At 50.2% G+C, this 18,671-nt stretch overlaps 3 protein-coding genes, 5 non-coding genes and 1 pseudogene across 8 annotated transcripts; 6 read left to right on the top strand and 3 right to left on the bottom strand.

Moving 5' to 3' along the window:
• The first annotated feature begins 75 nt into the window (after window positions 1-75).
• Window positions 76-5,521, top strand: NOP56 (NOP56 ribonucleoprotein). The gene is made up of 12 exons (XM_028118693.2): window positions 76-133; window positions 292-381; window positions 756-870; window positions 1,582-1,743; window positions 1,907-2,105; window positions 2,471-2,658; window positions 2,735-2,886; window positions 3,062-3,162; window positions 3,521-3,669; window positions 3,902-4,023; window positions 4,212-4,349; window positions 5,056-5,521. Exons 1-12 carry the CDS (start codon window positions 131-133, stop codon window positions 5,428-5,430), a joined length of 1,794 nt encoding a protein of 597 aa, XP_027974494.2. The 5' UTR covers window positions 76-130; the 3' UTR covers window positions 5,431-5,521.
• Window positions 1,354-1,421, top strand: LOC114220867 (small nucleolar RNA SNORD110). The gene has a single exon (XR_003611646.1). It is a non-coding gene; the product is annotated as a small nucleolar RNA SNORD110 (small nucleolar RNA).
• On the top strand, window positions 2,219-2,349 carry LOC114220863 (small nucleolar RNA SNORA51). The gene has a single exon (XR_003611643.1). It is a non-coding gene; the product is annotated as a small nucleolar RNA SNORA51 (small nucleolar RNA).
• Window positions 3,225-3,310, top strand: LOC114220864 (small nucleolar RNA SNORD86). Its single transcript, XR_003611644.1, has one exon. It is a non-coding gene; the product is annotated as a small nucleolar RNA SNORD86 (small nucleolar RNA).
• LOC114220862 (small nucleolar RNA SNORD56) lies at window positions 3,739-3,809 on the top strand. Its single transcript, XR_003611642.1, has one exon. It is a non-coding gene; the product is annotated as a small nucleolar RNA SNORD56 (small nucleolar RNA).
• LOC114220861 (small nucleolar RNA SNORD57) lies at window positions 4,070-4,141 on the top strand. Its single transcript, XR_003611641.1, has one exon. It is a non-coding gene; the product is annotated as a small nucleolar RNA SNORD57 (small nucleolar RNA).
• IDH3B (isocitrate dehydrogenase (NAD(+)) 3 non-catalytic subunit beta) lies at window positions 5,518-10,474 on the bottom strand. Its single transcript, XM_028118694.2, has 12 exons — window positions 10,417-10,474; window positions 10,208-10,288; window positions 10,001-10,099; window positions 9,777-9,897; window positions 8,045-8,105; window positions 7,836-7,968; window positions 7,598-7,731; window positions 7,403-7,505; window positions 7,160-7,306; window positions 6,849-6,943; window positions 6,663-6,723; window positions 5,518-5,960 (listed from the first exon to the last, which is right to left on the bottom strand). The coding sequence occupies exons 1-12, from the start codon at window positions 10,450-10,452 to the stop codon at window positions 5,874-5,876; spliced, it is 1,158 nt and encodes a 385-aa protein (XP_027974495.1). The 5' UTR covers window positions 10,453-10,474; the 3' UTR covers window positions 5,518-5,873.
• Window positions 10,475-12,322: 1,848 nt separating this feature from the next.
• On the bottom strand, window positions 12,323-14,346 carry LOC148163584 (isoleucine--tRNA ligase, cytoplasmic-like; annotated as a pseudogene).
• Window positions 14,347-14,388: 42 nt separating this feature from the next.
• LOC114220779 (isoleucine--tRNA ligase, cytoplasmic-like) lies at window positions 14,389-15,197 on the bottom strand. The gene is given in 3 exon segments (XM_088026637.1): window positions 14,389-14,688; window positions 14,892-14,958; window positions 15,082-15,197. Coding segments are annotated over 3 exon segments (483 nt in total).
• Window positions 15,198-18,671: the final 3,474 nt, after the last annotated feature.

Here is an 18,671-nt window from a genome sequence, read left to right as displayed (position 1 = left end):
CCGGAGGCCCGCAAAGGTATCGTCCCCAGCCTCTGATTGGCCGGCGGCGCGGGGGGCGTGGACTCCGGAGCCTGGTTCGGCGCGCCAGAGGCCGCGCGCCGCATTGCGAGCCGGGCCAGGAGCGGGCGCCATGGTGAGGAGTGGTTGCGGGTGGGATGGAGGCCGAGGTTTGGGCCTGAGTGCGGGCGGAAGCCCGGGCCGGGGTTGGAGCCGGGGCCAGAGCCTGCCGTGGGAGCCGGGGCGGGCGAACGCGGGGACGGCGCTGATGCTCGCGCCCCGGCTCTCTTTCAGGTGCTGCTGCACGTGCTGTTCGAGCACGCGGTCGGCTACGCGCTGCTGGCGCTGAAGGAGGTGGAGGAGATCAGCTTGCTGCTGCCGCAGGTGGGTGAAGGCGGCGGTGGGCTGGCCGGCCGCGCCGCAGCCCCTCGGGCCCCGGGGCCCCAGCATGCACCGCGCGCTCCCACGTGGCCGGCCGCGCACTGGGGGGTGCGCTGGGCCCGAAAGCTCTAGGGCCGGGCGGGGAGGGGTCCTCACCCGCGTTCGTGACTAGAGTCGCGTTAGGAGCATTTAGAAGCCCCCCGGACTCCTCCCCGTACGATGAAGCCGACCGGGATTTAGGGCCTATCTCTAAAGGGCTCATTTACGCAGCGTGCGGTCGGTTCTCACCTGCGACCAGGGCTGGGAACCGCTGCTTTACTGCGCCCTAGAGGCAAGAGCGAGGGAAGAAAACCACTCGTGCTCTGTTCTCCCCCAAGGTAGAGGAGTGCGTGCTCAACCTGGGCAAGTTCCACAACATCGTTCGTCTCGTGGCCTTTTGTCCTTTTGCCTCGTCCCAGGTTGCCTTGGAAAATGCCAACGCTGTGTCCGAAGGTGAGTCGGCCACAACCGAGTATTTTAGGGAGATGAACGGAGGTTTAGTTGTTGTTGATCTTATCCTCATGGGGGGTTTGTGATAGCACTTTCCTTTCCCTGGCTAATTTGTTGTAAGTCAGGTACGTGTTGAGCAGTATTTGGTGTGTACAGGATGTGGTTTAAAACAGAGCCCAAGGTCTGGGGAATATGGTATTATACTAAATGTTTAAAGTGCACAATCCAGGACCTAGGCTTTGTGGGTGGTAGATGATTCTTAAGTGAAATCTGGTAGGTGGTTCTTTGGTCATTGTTGAAGTGATTGGAAAAGGCAAAGTTGGTACGGAAGAGCCAAGAAAAAAAGGTTTGGCCCCAGGACATGTAAGTCAGATACTAAATACTTGTCTCCACAGTGCCCCTCGGTATGGTTTAAGGTTTCAATTTTGTACTTCACACACGTGCTGTTGGACCAGAGTCCTGTTCCTTCCACGGTTGATGCAGGCTTTGCAGTGATGACTTAAGTCTGTCAATCCCCTGAGTGCAGTCACTGATGTCTCCATGTCTCTGAGCAAAGCCTAAAGCAAGGAAGGATGTAGGCATGCCATCTCAGCATGCTCCGTGGGACCAGTGTGGGATCAGTTTGTCACGGAATCAGCGGTTAAGGGGACAGATCCCTTTTATGATTTAAGCATTCTTCAGCATGTTAGTGGGAGCTCTGTTCTTTGCCTTGAGGTGTTGTTCATGAGGACCTCCGTCTGCTCTTGGAGACTCACCTGCCATCCAAAAAGAAGAAAGTACTCCTGGGGGTTGGAGACCCCAAGATCGGTGCTGCTATACAAGAGGAGTTAGGGTACAACTGCCAGACTGGAGGCGTGATAGCTGAGATCCTGCGAGGTGGGACCATCCATTAACATTCTTGACATCTTTGAGAGGGGATCTGGAAATTTAATCAGGGTGCTTAAGGTCGCTTCTGGGAAGCCCTTCTGCTTGGCTGGCACCCATGGGTGCCGGAGCTGGCCTAGAGCCTTCTCTCGCTCACTGTCTTGCCCTCCTCCAGGGGTTCGTCTGCACTTCCACAACCTGGTGAAGGGTCTGACGGATCTGTCTGCTTGTAAAGCCCAGTTGGGGCTGGGACACAGCTATTCTCGTGCCAAAGTTAAGTTCAATGTGAACCGGGTGGACAACATGATTATCCAGTCCATCAGCCTCCTGGACCAGCTGGATAAGGACATCAATACTTTCTCCATGCGTGTCAGGTGAAGTGCCCCAGCGACCCCTGAGAACGGGGTCTTTGGCCTGTGGTTTTGCGAATTTTGAATGCTGAAATCAGGACTAGCTCCTGTGGGTAGAACAATGTGGGGTGGGGCCGAGCCTCCCGGTGCTTACCACAGGCTGTGTTCTTACACTGACTGTACAGAAAGAGGAGGTAGAGTAAACCCACCCATATACACCCCAGCCCGGGCTCTTTGCCGGGTCTGTATTGTGAATGGGGGGACATGGAGTTGGGGTTTTGAATTGGACTTGGTCCCTTTTCTCTGGGCAAAGAATAGATACGGAGAGGGCTGAGGCTGTAGCTTTGAGACCTAGCCGCTGGGCAGGGAGTGATTGTGGCTCTTTGCAGGGAGTGGTATGGGTATCACTTTCCTGAGCTCGTGAAGATCATCAACGACAATGCTACATACTGCCGCCTTGCTCAGTTCATTGGAAACCGAAGGGAGCTGAATGAAGAAAAGCTGGAGAAGCTGGAAGAGCTGACGATGGATGGGGCCAAGGCTAAGGCTATTCTGGACGCCTCGCGATCCTCCATGGGTCAGTACAGCCTAGTGGCCAAGATAAGTTTGGGGCTGTGACTGTCTGGTCCTGCATTCACACTGCGTGTCCCCAGGCATGGACATATCGGCCATCGACCTGATAAACATCGAGAGCTTCTCCAGCCGTGTGGTGTCTTTGTCAGAGTACCGCCAGAGCCTGCACACTTACCTGCGGTCCAAGATGAGCCAAGTAGCCCCCAGCCTCTCGGCCCTAATTGGGGAAGCGGTGCGTCATGGGGAACACAAAACGGGGCTAAGGAATGTTACAACATAGGTCCATACTGCTATACTTCCTGACCTACTGTTCTCTAACCCCAGGTGTACTTGATGGGGTGAAGCAGAATTGTGCAGTTGGTAGATTGGCAGTTGCAGCTTCTCTAATTCCTTGAATCCTTTTCCAGGTAGGTGCACGTCTCATTGCTCATGCTGGCAGCCTCACCAACCTGGCCAAGTATCCAGCGTCCACAGTGCAGATCCTTGGGGCTGAAAAGGCCCTGTTCAGGTACCAGTGAGGGCACCTGCCCACACTCAGGTGCCACTTCTGGTGCCCACTGCTTGTTTGGGGATCACAGTGATGGCTGACCAGGGCTCCCTGACCCATACAGACCTCTGCTATGGGGGTGATGGCCAGTCCTGGTGTCTGAGTGATTCCCAGGGCCCAGCAAAGGGACCAGATTTCCAGGTCAGCGACATTGGATGCCTTCCCTCTGCCTCTGGGAGCTGTGGGTTGGCATGAGGTGGGGTCAGCAGCCTGAGGCTCACTCTGGACACTGAGGGTACAGGGGAGGGGAGGAGCTGCCTTGGCTAGTAGGGTTGAAATTTCTGATCTTAAAACTCCCCACTGAATATTCTTCTCCCAGAGCCCTGAAGACAAGGGGTAACACCCCAAAATATGGACTCATTTTCCACTCCACCTTCATTGGCCGAGCAGCTGCCAAGAACAAAGGCCGCATCTCCCGATACCTGGCAAACAAATGCAGTATTGCCTCACGAATTGATTGCTTCTCTGGTATGGGTGGGAGGGGGGCTTGGAGGAGAAGGGGCTGGGGGGGAGGGAAGGCTGACTACCTAGCAGCTTCCACAATGATGGCAGTATTTTTCGTCAACAGCAGTTCACCTAGTGAGTGTTGATACTTTGGGTCTGAGTGAAGCTGAGGGTAGAGGGAAAATGGGCTGGGGAGTAGCTAGCCCTGAAGGGGCTGACAGGCTTTGTTTATCCACACATACACACACACATCTAGAGGTGCCCACAAGTGTATTTGGGGAGAAGCTTCGAGAGCAAGTTGAGGAGCGGCTGTCCTTCTATGAGACCGGAGAGATTCCACGAAAGAATCTGGATGTCATGAAGGAAGCAATGGTTCAGGTCAGTTGGGGCTTTGCTGGGTGGGGGGAGGACCAGAGCTGGCTGTTGGAGGTGATGAACTGGCTTAGCCTGACCCTGTTAGAATGGAGGCGAAAAACTGATTTAATGAGCCTGATCCGATGAAGCCAGAAGGGAGGCCTGGACAGCCTTAAGTCTTCAGGGCCTCTTGAGCACCTTTCTTTGGCCAGGCAGAGGAAGCGGCTGCTGAGATGGCTAGGAAGCTGGAGAAGCAGGAGAAGAAACGCTTAAAGAAGGAGAAGAAACGGCTGGCCGCCCTGGCCCTCGCGTCTTCAGAAAACAGCAGTAGTACCCCGGAGGAGTGTGAGGTCAGTAGGCAGGCCAGCCCTTAGCCCAGGGTGGAGACCCTGGATGTAGGACTCTCAACAGCAGAACAAAGGATGTGCTACCTGAAGCCATGGTCTTGAGTCCGGGCTTTTGGACTGAAATAAGGACCTGAAACATCTCAACTACCTCTTGATTCTATAGGAAGGAGATAGGTGCTGAGAGAACTGGCTCAGGAGCTCACAGAGCTGGTTGTAGCACACCGGGTCCCTGGGCAAGTGTTCTGTCCTCGGCTGCCTCCCAGGAGTCCTCAACCGGGGGTAGTGTAAATCCCTGCTCTGCGCGTTCTCAGCCGTGTGTCCGGAGGCGGTGGCATTTCCTAGTGGGGCTTGGGGCAGGGAGGTCTCCATGCTGCCACCTCAGGGGTACCCCCCACCCTGGGACTTTCATGGAGTGCCCAGTTTGTCAAGTAGTTTCTCAGGGTCCCCTTTGCAACATGGCATGATGGTTCTATTGTGGGGTTTCCTATAAGCTATTTCATGGGCTTAGATAACACATTTCTCCCTTTCTAAGTGGGAGTCACCTTTGGGGTGGATTTCCAATGTCTGTTAAAAACCATCCCAGAAACACTGGGCAATTTTCACATCATTTCTACTACTTTCTGCCCCAACTACTTAGTCGCTGGAATTTTAATAGAGGTGTGTGTGTTCATACAATGGATGAGGGTTTCATGCCCATTTCGTTCTTTAGGAGACAAGTGAAAGACCCAAAAAGAAGAAAAAGCAAAAGGCCCAGGAGACTCCACAGGAGAACGGAATGGAAGACCCGTCTGTCCCTGTCTTCAAACCCAAGAAAAAGAAATCTTTTTCCAAGGAGGAGCTGGTTAGTAGTGATCTTGAAGAGACAGCTGCCAGTGTAAGTCTTCCCAAGAGGAAGAAATCTGCCCCCAAAGAGGAACCAATTACTGATGCTGAAGAGGCAGCAAATAGAAGCATCCCCAAGAAAAAGAGGAAATTCTCTTCCAAGGAGGAGCCACTCAGCAGTGGACCTGAAGAGGCTGCCAGTGGCAAGAGCAGCAGCTCCAAGAAAAAGAAAAAGCTCCAGAAGCTATCCCAGGAAGATTAGAACGGACGTTTACCTGGTGGGGGGTGTAACCCACATGACCTTTCCCAGCCCATCCCTTATATCCCAATAAAAACAACTTCACAAGAGTCAATATATATGTTTTATTGAACACCTTACATGGGTATGGGTGGGACCTATTGAGGCAGAGCACCAATGACCGCCTCAGTGAAGTCTTGGCAGGTGGCATAGCCACCCATGTCAGAAGTTCGAACCTGTAGGGGAGAATTGTCATCATCCCTGTGGCCGAGGCCCCGTCCCTAACCTCTCCCCCACCCCCCACCCCCACCTGATAACACCATTCCCTAAGGAAGCCAGCCCCAGGACAACCTAGGCTCTGCCCAGATGATTATGGTCTAAAGGTTTAAGAACTCTTCTCTGGTCCACTGTACTGAAGGGAGGTGTAGGTAGTATGGTCCTTGTGAGGTTGGAGGGAATAAAGGGGTCTAGCCCCCATGGGGGTGCAGGTGGCCGATGACAGACTTGATGAAGTCGGTTGTGGTGCTGTAGCCGCCCATGTCTCGAGTCCGCACCTACAGCCACCACCGGCAAGAGCCGTGGGGAAGAAGAGAAGAGAGCCCATGAAGGGGGGATAGGGCAATGTGATGGAAATGGAATCCAAGAAAGGATGGCAAGGCCAGGAAGAAGATGCAATGCAGCAGAGTCGCAAGGAGGTGGCCAGGTGTGCGAGAGCGTGGGCCCATCTGCTCCCAGCTGAGGGTCAGAACCACTCTCAGAGCTATGCTGCGGGCCTGGGCAGGATGGGAGGGAGGCTGAGCATGAAGTGAGATGGGAAATGCAAATCAGAGACAGGATGAGGAGGCCTTGGAGGAAATCAGACCAGGTGGGAGGAAAGGCCAGGGAATGCAGACAAGGGTGGGCTTCCAGGTGTGAGGAAGGTGACACCTGTGCCTCATCCTGCCTGCTATCTCCCTCTGCTCCTCCATCCCCTGTGCTCTCTCCCCAGAAAAAGAGCCCCAAGTGCTGCATTAAGATGGCCATAAAAGAGCCAAGGGATGGAGCAGGAAAGAGGGAATAGCAGACGGTAACCTAGAGGCAAAGGAGAGCCAGAGGATGAGACAGCAGGAGAAGGGAGGTGAAGAACAGCCCTGAGAGCCACAGGGGAAGATCAGAGAGCAGAAGATGTTCTGGGGACCTGGAGGGAAAGGAGGCCCCAATTCAGTTCCCCAAAGAGGAGTGCCAAGGCCCTGAAACCCACAGCCTTTCTAACTCACCTTGCCAACTTTGATCACCTTCTTCACCGCATCTGCAATCATGTTGGAGTGATACTCGAGACTGTCAAAGTGGACAGGAAGGAACTGAGATTCTCCCCACATCATTCCCCATTTCCTCAGCTGTGCTCCCCCTTAAAACACCCCGCCTCTGGCCCCAGCCTGCCATGACCTACTTGAGATACCTACTTGAGATGCCGCAGCATGTTGGACGCTGAAAGCAGCATGGCTGTGGGGTTGGCTATGTTCCTGCCCACGGCCTGGGCAAACGGGTGCCGGGCCCCCTGTGGAGAGAGGGCACACTAGAGTCACTGGGGGCAGACATTATGCAGAGGGTGAGGGCAGGGAAGGGCATCAGGGGAAGAGAGATCGGGCCAGGGACACTGAAAAAAGACATGGGGGAGGTGGACACATTTGGAGGTAGCTATCAAGGGACCTCAAGTCAGAAGACAGGCATGCAGAGGGCTGAGGGGGCGGGGGGGGGAGGGGAGCTCGCTCACCGTCTCAAAGACTGCATACTCTGCACTATAGCTCTCACCGGGGACCACACCAGCTCCCCCAACCAAGCCAGCAGCCAGATTGTCAATAATGTTCCCGTAGAGATTGGGCATCACTAGCACATCAAACTGGTAAGGATTCTGGACCAGCTAGGGGGCAAAATGTGGGCATGTACAAGAGAAGTTATTTCTGCTTCCTTGCCCATCCCTGACACCATGAGAGCAGAGACATGGGGAGGACACTACCTGCATGCAGCAATTGTCTATGATCATTGTCTCAAACTTGATTTTGGGGTACAATTCAGCAACTTCCTCACAGCATTGCAGGAACAACCCATCCCCAAGTTTCCTGTCCGTGGGCCAAAGGGAACAAATTCAGTCAAGAGAGTGCAAAGGGCTACCTTCCCAGGAGCCTACCCCATGCAAAGCCATGTCCCTCACATGATGTTGGCCTTGTGGACAGCCGTGACCTTGCCCCGCCCCTTCTTGGTGGCATAGTCAAAGGCAAACTTTGCAATCCGCTGAGATTTGGTCCGAGTGACAATCTTCAAGCACTCAATCACACCCCTTGCACTCTGGGTAAGAAGAGAGAAGCAGCCAGGTGACCCTGGAAAGAAGGGAAGGAGCTATGCCGCTCTCCCACCTTCACCCCTGGCCTCCCCAATTTCCAGGGCCTCACCTCATGTTCCAATGAGCTGTATTCCCCTTCTGTCTGCTCTCGAATGATCACCAGATCTAGATTGTTGTGTCGAGTCTTGTACCCAGGAAGTGATTTCACATGGACTACATTGGCAAACAAGTCCAACTTACGCCTGGGGGTGGGGCAGAGCCATGAGCACCATGCCTGGTGCTCCAGGACTCCTCTGACCCATAGCCCCCACCACCTACCTCAGCCGCATATCGTAGGAGGCTAGCTCCCCCTTATACTCCATCGGGGTATGGATCTTTCCTGCATAAACAAAGGGGTCAGGGTCGGGCACAGGCCAAGCCCAAGGGAACCCAGATCAGTGTCTGATCCTCTCAGTGACATGATGTAACCCAGACTCTCATCTCCCACTCCCAAATCTGTGACTTTTAAGTGCCTCTGGAGGCAAAATAAAAATGCAGTTAAAACCAGTGTTTTATTTTTAGCCACCATACTTAATTCACATTGAAACTTCAAAATGACCTAAAAGGACAGAAAATATTTTCATGTGATCAAAGAGCCTGGGTTTAATAGGCTGAGAAACAATGTTAGAGATCTGTGTGACCTTTCTTGATGTTTGTTTGACTACCTGCTTGACATTTTTTCCAACCAATACTTATTTGAATATTGACCACGTGTCAGGCACTAGGGACATCAACCAAAAAACACAATACGCAATTCCTGTCCTCAAGGGGCAAACAACACATCAGGGAAGACAAATAATATGAAATACATGATAAATACCATGGGCGAGGTATTAACGCCGTGCACAGGAGACCAGAACAGAAATTCCCTCTGGTCACATCACGAAAGGACACACGACAGCTGGCATTTCAGCCAAGCCTTAGGTCAAGTGAGTACAGTAGGTGGACTAGTGACCCCAAAATGCCGCGTCCATACCCTAACCCCCAGAACCTGTAAATGTGACCTTATTTGGGAAAAGAGTGTTTGTAGACATAAGTAAGGATCTTGAGGTGAAATCATCTCAAATTAGGGTGGGCCCTAAATCCAAAGACAAGTCCTTCTACAGGAAAAGAAAGAGAACAGATACAGACACAGAGCGGAAAAGCCATATGAAGACCGAGGCAGAGATTGTAGTGATGCATCTACGAGCCAGGGAACACCAGGGAACACCAAGGAACACCAAGGAACACCAGCAGCCACCAGCAGCTGGTAGAAGCCAGGAAGCATTCTCCCTTAAGCCTTCAGAGGAAGCCCTCCCAACACCTTAATTTTGGGATTCTGGCCTCCAGAACTGTGAGAACAGATTTATTATTTCAGGCCACCTAGCTTTGAGGTAATTTGTACAGCAGCCCTAGGGAACTATAATACAGTAACTGAGAACTAGTCTAACAGGTAGCATCAAAGGAAGAACATTCTGGGCAGAACTAACGACGTAAGTCAAGATAGTACATGTATCTGGAAACTAACGGTCCAGTGTGACCAAAACACAGAACAGGTGTTATGGAAGTAAAGGCCGAAGAGCTGAGAGTCAGCTTATGAAGAATTTACTTTCCCATGCTAAGGCTGGGCCAGACAAAGTCATCTTGATCTTTCCAAAAGAAAAGATGCAGAAGATGGATTGTAGGGGCAGAACAGGAAGCCCCCCGCCCCACATCTAATGAGATTAAAGCAGAGAAGCAAAGGGGAAGACAGAAAAAAAGAGGCAGCTAGAAGTGGCGTTCTAGAAACATAATTAACAAGATTTGATGACCCATGATGTGGCCCCCTGACAGACTTCAAACCCTTGAAGCCTTCCTACCAAGACAGCTCACATGATCTCTCAACTCCTGAGTTAACAGAAGAAACAAATGGCCACAAAATAGTGATGGGAGCTTGGGGGATGTAATGTATGTGTGGGAAAGAAGCTTAAAGAACATTTGCTCATGTGATTTTAAAGGGCACACGGGTGGAGTAGCAAGGGGGCACACATACCAATGATGGCCACCTTGTTCTCCTTCATGGAACTCAACACCTGCTCCAGCTTCTCCTCAGATGCCATATTCTGCACCTCGCTCAGGTGATGCTCCTGGAACTCCACTGGGACAGAGGCAGCCTTCAGGGGCACGTCCCAAAAATCTCTGGGTCAGGATCGACTAAGTCCGGACTTTCCAACGCACCCCAGAGTCCGCGCTGGCTGACTCCCCCAGGGCACTCACCTTGAACACCTCCTTGACAGCGTGCATCAGTTCAGGTCCCACGCCGTCTCCTGGGAGCATAGTCACTGGAAAGGCTCCCTCCACCCTCATGTCCTCAGCCTGGAAGCGGTGCCATCAGAGCTAGAGCTGGGGCGGGAGCACAGATCCCCGGGGAGAGGGAATGAGGGGACAGGGGAGTGGGCAGACCGGAGTCGGACCTGCCCTTACCTGGCTCCGCGAGGCGGCGTGCGCCACGGCCGAGGTACACAGGCTCCTCCATGCCCCGGGGTTCGGGGCGGCGACCAGCACCTGCGACACAGACGCACACGCCCGTGAGGTCGGGTATGGGAGTCCCAGACCCCGAACACTGCAGTGAACCCGGTACAAACCCGCCGCTCCCTCGCGTGCCCCCGGCCCGACCCGACCCGGAGCCTCACTCGGGTCAAGCAGCGGACACCAATGAGAGCGGCCATGTTCTCAACAGGAAGTCCCGGGGGAAGTGACGCCGGAAGCCGGCGTGGCCCGGCACCTCGACTTCCGGTCCGCGGTATACCACGGTGTGTGGAGTGGGCGGTTCTCTCTTCCTCGAACCAACGCCAACTGTCTTCTCCTGGGTCTCTTGCTCCTTCCTCGTCTTCTGCTTATCCCTTGGCCTGGAGCCTGACGGGACACAGAACCGCTTTGTTGCTTTGTGTTCAATCTCCGTATTTAATTTATGTTGAAACTAACGCTAAAGAAGAATATGAGCTTGGTGAGCTTTCCTTGGGCTTCCCCAGTCCCCAGGAAGGCATCTCTCACTGATACTGCCTCAGAATGGGGAAGTCTAGTCAGGACCCTTGAAAAGTTCCTGTCTCTTGGGCAGGGGAGGAACTGTTTAACTGTTAAACAATCTGTTTAACTGTGAGGGAGCATATAGTGTGAGGCTGAGTGAATTGAATGTCAGTTTCCTAGGCCTACAGATTCTCTAGTACAGGGGTCTTAACCTGGGGTCCACAGAGCCTACAGGTGTCCGTGAATACAAATCAGTATCATGAACTTGGATGGGGAAAATCCAAAAATCACATCTTTTATTCTTACCTCCAACTGAAATTTAACATTTCATTTCATTATGAAAGGTAGAATGAAATTGTCGTGCTACCTGTAGTACCCTTGACTTTGTCAGGAATAGAACTTACATTTCATTCCACATTTCACTTAGGCCCTAAATGGCCTAAACTTCCTGGCATCTCTCTGGCTCTTGGAGGCTCCATTTGTCCACAGACAACCCACCAGAGAAGGGGGTAGCTGTGAGCAGTTAACAACTAACACCCGAAGCAGGTGAGGAACTGGCTGCACCAGCTGGCAGAGGATTTGAACAAGGCAGCTACTACCCTGTGGAGGTGAGAATGAACATGGTTCTTTGGGACATGATGAGGAGAGCACCATGTTTGAGGAGCTGATGTACAGTGAGGAGTGGTGAGTAAGATTGGTGCAAATCTCAGGACTGAAAGAAATAGGGGTTTATGAGCAATACCGAGGACCCTGTTGGGATAGTGATGTGAATTTATCATGGTATGGTACAACTGTGTGTGATTTCTTGGAGAAAGCTAACTCTTGGACTCATCCAGAAATACTATTTTGTCGGGCTCCCTGCTCAGTGGGGAGCCTGCTTCTGCCTCTCCGTCTGCTGCTCCCCCCAACTCGTGCTCTCTCTCTCTGCTGTCTCTCTCTCTCAAATAAATAAATAAAATCTAAAAAGAAAGAAAGAAAGAGAAAGAAAGAAAGAAAAAGAAAGAAAGAAAGAAGAAAGAAAGAAAGAAAGAAAGAAGAAAGGAAGAAAGAAAGGAAAGAAAGAAAAAGAAAGAAAGGAAGGAAGGAAGGAAGGAAGGAAGGAAGGAAGGAAGGAAGGAAAGAAGGAAAGAAGGAAAGAAAAGAAAAGAAAAAAGAAAAACCATCTGTGTTTGGACCCAACTGCCAGAGCTTTAATGTAACAATCTGGGATGGGGCCCAGATACTGGTGTTCTTCATGAGCTCCCTGGATGATTCTAAAAGTGGACCAGAGTTGAGAACGAGTGGCTTACATTAATCATGGCCCTTCACTTGGGGCTGGGCAGGGGTCTCAGTTAGGATTAGATTCAGGTGCAGGGAACAATGCACAACATAACCATGGCCCAAATAAGGGAGGGGTTTATTTCTGACTCCCATAAAAGTTCAATGATAGTTGGATCAGGGCAGGGTCAGCCCCCTGCAGTGTCAAATGCTCAGATGCCTTATGTTCTTGCCATTCCCTGCAAGGCCTCCATTCCCAAGTTCATTCAGGTATGTGCCAGGGTAAGGTTGCCTGAACCACATTGATAATGAACATTAGAAGTCTGCTGTTGGCCGGAACACAGAAACATTCATCTTCATGTTCAAAGTCTCCATGGGGATTTCTTGATAATTTCATCTGTGAGTCTCATTCAGAAACAGCTTTAGCTTCCTACTCTGAAGGCCAAACGCCTTGGCTGCTCCAACAGAAGACCTTGGCGGGCGAGTCAACTCTACCTAAGTGGGATTTCCAGTAGGAGAGTACCCACTGTTCCTATTAAACACTCTTGCGGGCCTGTTCGGGAACTGCATGTTGATGCACTTGCAGAGATCAGTGCCTGGCTGTCCACTACAGCGCAGGCAGACCCTGCTGCCATCCTAAGGGTTTTTCCAGTGAGACTCAATAAGTGGTTTGGTTTCATATTTCTGTTTCACCATGGAAGACAGCCAGCTCTGTATTTTTTACACCAAAAATACCAGTAACAACACTTCAGCTTTAAAAAGTGTAACCTATTTACTTTTGGCTTATCTGGAAGTAATCCTCCCATCTTGCTTACTGCCACTTGTACAAATGTTAAGATCGACATAAATACAAGCAGGCCCAGGCAGGGATGATCCTCTGGTGAGTGTAATTTCCAGTTCAGACCCCTTTAACTGTTTAAATATTTATTTATTTATTTATTTTATTTATTTGAGAGAGAATGCAAGCAGGGGGAGGAACAGAGGGAGAGGGACAAGCAGACTATCTGTACTTAGCATGGAGCCTGATGCAGGGCTTGATCCCATGACCCTGAGATCATGACCTGAGCCAAAATTAAGAGTTGGATGCTAAACCAACTGAGCCACCTAAGTGCCCCTAATTTCTTTTTTCTTGAGTAAGGACTTTATCTGATGTTGGAACTGGATATGGTTTCAAGAGAGCCTTTATGGTGGCAAGTATGAACTCCATGTGGCTTTCGATAACATTCAGATACTTCCCTTCAGACTTTGCTTCATAATAAGCTATAATTTCATCAGTTACAACCAGATTGCACTTTTTGTGAAGTTTCTGGTTGTAAGCTACTCCTTCATCCATATAAGAGAACTAAAGCCTGAGCATCCCTCCTGTTGTCTGATCAAAGGTGTACATGAGACGAATGTCCTCTTCATGCAGTTCATGCCTTCCACAACAATGGTCCCCCTCTCCTGGAAGCGCCCCAGCTCCTCATCCCTCAGCTGCTTGATGGACACATCACAGCCTTCAAGTTTCCCTTCAGAGGCTTCCCCAGGACCGTGGGATCAGGATCTGCCCTTAGGTGAATGCCATGTGTGTATTTTGTCTGTAGATAGCATAACTTTTCAAACACTCAATTCCTCAGTGATAGACATCTCCAAAGACTTGATCTCAGTAAGAGATTCTGGATCCTGATGGACAACCATAATTTCTTTCAAAAGATACTTTATCAGAATGCTTTTGGAGTCTCAAATCACTCACCTACATTCAATCACAGACCACATCCAAGACACTGCACCCTCCATTTTCTTGTCAGTCAGCTCCTCTCAAACATGGGGCAGCGTGAGGTAGTGGATGCTGAGTGTGTCTGTAATCCTGGACAGAAATAGGGTCAGTCAGCATCTTTAGATTCTGGTACATCAACTCAGTAGGAAAAGTGTATAGGGGGCCATAAATCTGCACAGGGAAGGCAGGACACTAAACAAGGTCTCCAGGGCCATAACATAGTCCTTCACCCTTTCATCTTCTCCAGTTCCTCCTGACATACCAGTTGGTCAGGACATCCGTGAACTTGATCAGGCAAAGCACCACATATAGAACCTGTAACATGTCATTTCAGTCTCAAAGAACCCAACAAGTGACTGCACGAAGGACAGGACCCACCAGTCTGTCATGTTAGCACTTTCTTAAACCATGTTCTCATTGTAGAAGAATTCCATGTCTTCCTTCTTCTGCAACTTCAGGACGTTCAGATGAAGGAGCGAAAGGCATTGTACCAAGAGAGCCACACATGCTTAAGGACATCACACACATCCTCCTTCTTAAGGCAGAGGTTTTCTGCTCTCACCACAGGCGAGTTAATCAGATATAATCTGAAGGATCTTGAACATCCTTGTATTTCTGGTGAGATTCAAAAGTTGGAAAGTGGAGTGTTGCATGCGGTAGAGAAGGGTTTAACTTTCATACCTCTATCCACAAGACCTTTATTGTAGAGTTGTTTGAAGACCCAACAGACAGATTCCATGAATTGTGGGTACAGACTGTTGTAGTCATTGTCAAGGTCAATCCCCTGGACAACTCTTCTAACGGTGGACTTCTAACGGTGGACTTGCACTCAGTACAGTATCTCACCACAAATTGTTTGGCACTGATGGTTATGCTCTACAATCCCCATTTTGGCTACATCCTCTGGTCCTCTGGTTCCCAGCGTCTTTTTTTTTTTTTTTAAGATTTTATTTATTTATCTGACACAGAGAGAAACACAGCGAGAGAGGGAACACAAGCAGGGGGAGCGGGAGAGGGAGAAGCAGGTTTCCCGTGGAGCAGGGAGCCCGATGCGGGGCTCGATCCCAGGACCCTGGGACAACGACCCAAGCCGAAGGCAGACGCTTAACGACTGAGCCCCCCAGGCGCCCCTCCCAGCATCTTATCAATATCATGTTCCACAGGTAAGCCACGACGATCCCATCCAAATGTTCTGTCAGCATGAGACCCACTCTGGTGAGCATATCTGGTAACTATATCTTTAATTGTCCCTGCAAATGTATGTCCATAGTGAGGCAGTCTAGTTGCAAAAGGAGGCCCATCAGAAAATGTAGATTGGGGCCCATGTTTTGATTGCTTTAAGCATTCCTGAAAACAATTAAATTCGGACCAGAACTGCACGATTTTCTCTTCTTTGGCAGGAAAATTCATGTTTTCTGGAACTTGCTGAACCATGTTGTTGCTGAGGGGCCCCCAGGCCAGGGCGCCACAGAAAAGCCACTTCCACACCACTGCCAGGGGTCCTCAGGTGATATATTCTCCAGTATTTCTGCTAATGCTGTTATGCTTTTGTATGTTTATATGCTTTAGGTTATTATTTTATCTGAAATGTAGTTTTGTAAAAGGTGAAAGATAAATACCTAACTTTATTTTTTCCAAAAATGTTAACTAATTGCCCCGGTATCATTTATTATCTTTACTCCCAGATCAGAAATCCTACCTTTATCAAATGCTAAATTTGCACTTATATATTAGATCAAACCATGTGCAATTGTTGATCTCTATCACCTCCCTCAGCTTTATTTTCTCAATTATCCCAGTCACTACTAGATGTCATATTATATATTTGTTCACTTGTCTCTGTCTCTCACTTGAATGTAAGTTCAGTGAAGGCTAGAATTTTGTTATTTTTGCCAACTTCTGGTTCATAGGTATCTGCTAATTGAAATAATGAAATTTATCCTTGAGTCTGTTATTATACATTGATGGGTTTTATAATGCTGGGCCATCCTTATATGTTAGAAAAGCGGGCTTGGTTATGATATAGTATTCTTTAAGTGTACGGCTCTATTTGCTCTGCTAACCTCTATTTAAGTCTTTTGCATCTGTGATCCTAAAAGAGCTCTTTTCCTTGTTTCTGCTCCCATCAACCAGTCTGGGCATCAGGACTGAGAAGAAGGGCTTTTAAAAAAGAGACAGGTGGAGTGCCTGGGTGGCTCAGTCAGGTAAGCATCTGACTTTTGATTTCAGCTTGGGTCATGATCTCAGGCTAGTGGGATGGAGCCCCGAGTTGGGCTCCATGCTTGGAGGGGAGTCTGCTTGAGGTTCTCTCTGTCCCTCTCCCTATGCCCCTCCCCATGCCTCTCTCTCTCTCTCTCAAATAAATAAATAAATCTTTTTAAAAAATTAAAAAGAGACAGGCATGGCCTGGAAGTGGACACAGGGTGGAGCTATTGGGAGAGCTTGGAGTGTCCCTGCACATTCTTTCTGGGTATGCCAAGAATGTGAGGTCCCTAACTGTTCTTTGTGCCATTTCTCAGGCTTGTGCTTGCAGAGCAGCTTTGAGGAATGTAGTAATATCTCCCTCCAGGACAAAGAGCAGGCTTGCTTATTTTCTGCTATAAAAGAAGTGGGTTCCCCAGGCTCAGTTGTCCTCAGATGCAACACAAACCTATTGCATGCACAGCATCCACTGAGGCCCTCCACGTTGCCCCTGTGGGACTTGGGGGGAAAGGGAGGCAATGTAAACATTCTGCTTATGCTGTTTGCTGTGCCAAGAGTAATAAAGTCCTTAGTCTCTGGCCAGGAGTCTCATCTTGGCCAGCCTCCATGAAAGAGTAAGAGGCCAATTAATCACTGATCATCAGTATAAATTCAAATTCCAGACCCTGACAGTTTTGGCAGTGAGGATGGGATGCTAACAGAGACATGGCCTTTCTGGAACAGGAAGGACCCTGTGGACCTGGCATATGTTAGTGAATCATCTTCCCGAAATGGTGGGCAGCAGGGTGAGGGGGGCTCAAGTGAGGATCTCACAGTGGCCTATCTGTTACTGAGACAAAGCACGGAGAGGTAGGATTGAAACAAGCCCCCGGAATGGTGCTTTGGTTCCCCCTTACTCTCATCCGTGCAGGAGGTGGATGGGACATTATGACAGTGGGGCAACAATATGGCTGCTGAATCAAAGGACTCCAAAAGCTGAAATAACTGGTATCAGTCGGTATATTTGAAATAGAACTTTAGGTGAACCAAAAGCTTTACAGATGTATTTGGGTGAGCCCCGCCGGTGGCCATTCAAACCCAAAGTGACCAAAAAACTTTGCTTGCTGGCACAGATCTGCTGTGTCCCTCTGTGTGCCCTGATCCCTCTCTTCCCTCAGCTGCTTTGATGAGAAAATGGAATATGCTGGGAACTTCATGGAGGGAAGGGCCTCAGACGTTTGTAGCTCTATAGGAACCAAGCACCCATGTCACCACCTTACCATGTCTGTGGATAGATGCAGCCAGGGTGGCTGAAGGCACTAAGGAATGCAGTGTGGAACAGGGGTAAAATGACCCCGGGCTCAGGTGCTCCCTGGACTGACACTAGAGGTACATGGGGGAGGGGGCAGTGGTATGGCAACTCTAAAGCTGGAAGCCAAGAGAAAATAAAAGCCTGCCGGCTGCCCCCGCTGCTGCCCCATGGGCTAGCCTCCCCTGCCCTCCAGCGCTCTCTGCTCTCCTCCATCCCTCCTCTGCTCCCCTGCCCCATCCCCCCAGAAACCCCACAACCTTCCCACTCCTCTGCCTTTGAATAGCATGATCTCCGGACACCTGGGTGGCTCCGTCGGTTAAGTATCTGCCTTCAGCTCAAGTCATGATCCCAGGGTCCTGGGATCAAGTCCTGCATTGGGGGGGGGGGGCGGGGGAGAAGGGGCGGTCCTTGCTCAGCAGGGAGCCAGCCTCTCCCTCTGCCTGCCACCCCCCCCCCGCTTGTAGTCTCTCCTGCTCTCTCTCTCTCTCTCTCTGACAAATAAATAAATAAAATCATTAAAAAAAAAAAAAAGGAATAGCATGATCTAGCTCCTGCATCTGTTACAACTCCTGATTGGCACACACTAAACTCCTTGGTCTGTCTTTCCATAAGGTAAAAAAATCACCAAATTTCAACTGCTGGGCTCTGAACAACGTTTGCAGTAGGGAAGGGAGATTAAAGCAGTCCTATAGCTGGGACCTTTGGGCCAATTCAGTGTTCTGCGTTGGGGGTGCCACGGCTGAAAATGTAATTGGTATTGATGCTTGTACAGGCTTGTGCTGAGAGTGCCCCTACTTGTCAGCGCATTTGCCCATCCGGAAGCTGCTGCTTGTCCATAAGTGATTCCTGAGCACTCGGAACCGTCTGGAACAAACTATAGGCTTCCAAGAGGAAGAAGGTGAACGGGAAAAGTAGCCTCGACGGCAGCAATTACGCAGAGGCCATTTTTCCAGCACAACAGCGCCACCAGTCGGCCACAGTCAAGAAGTACATCGATTTTTTTTTTTTTTTTTTTTTTTTTTTTTTTTTTTTTTTTAACGAACCTACTACCTTGTTTGTGACCCATACAGGTCCTGTCACTTTCCACCTGACGTCCCTCGTTCTGGGATAGGTCAACTTGGATTTGGTGGCTATCAAGAGAGGAGAATAAAAGGCCTTCACATTCAAATGTAAATGCTTTATTCAAGAGCACAGCTGGCCCGTCCTGGACATAATCTGAATTGTACATGAAAGAGTGGTGGCAATCCGTTTGGGGAGAACTCCCTTCCTCACTTCATCACCTGAAGCATCACCTGCTAGCTCAATGGGGCCCTCAATTCACAGAAGGTCCCCTCAAGTTCCTGCCTGGTTCACTGGTGGTTTGGTTACCCTGACACCTGATGATGTCCACACTCAGCCTCCGCACCAACAAGGCA

This window comes from Eumetopias jubatus, unplaced genomic scaffold (genome assembly GCF_037043125.1).
Source record: "Eumetopias jubatus isolate StellerSeaLion01/CBP00866 unplaced genomic scaffold, mEumJub1_p1.0 scaffold_9, whole genome shotgun sequence".
Classification (NCBI taxonomy): Eukaryota; Metazoa; Chordata; class Mammalia; order Carnivora; family Otariidae; genus Eumetopias; species Eumetopias jubatus.
This window is presented reverse-complemented; position numbering and strand designations above follow the sequence as displayed.

What these genes read in the sequence shown, in the direction of transcription:
- NOP56 (XM_028118693.2), top strand. An exon ending in ACTTTCTCCATGCGTGTCAG is followed by an intron (nt 2,106 to 2,470) that starts GTGAAGTGCCCC and finishes GGCTCTTTGCAG; the next exon opens with GGAGTGGTATGGGTATCACT. An exon ending in CGGCCCTAATTGGGGAAGCG is followed by an intron (nt 2,887 to 3,061) that starts GTGCGTCATGGG and finishes ATCCTTTTCCAG; the next exon opens with GTAGGTGCACGTCTCATTGC.
- IDH3B (XM_028118694.2), bottom strand. Translation starts at nt 10,452, where the DNA reads ATGGCCGCTCTCATTGGTGTCCGCTGCTTGACCCGA. An exon ending in ACGCCGCCTCGCGGAGCCAG is followed by an intron (nt 10,100 to 10,207) that starts GTAAGGGCAGGT and finishes CACCGCTTCCAG; the next exon opens with GCTGAGGACATGAGGGTGGA. An exon ending in GAACAAGGTGGCCATCATTG is followed by an intron (nt 8,106 to 9,776) that starts GTATGTGTGCCC and finishes TTGTTTATGCAG; the next exon opens with GAAAGATCCATACCCCGATG.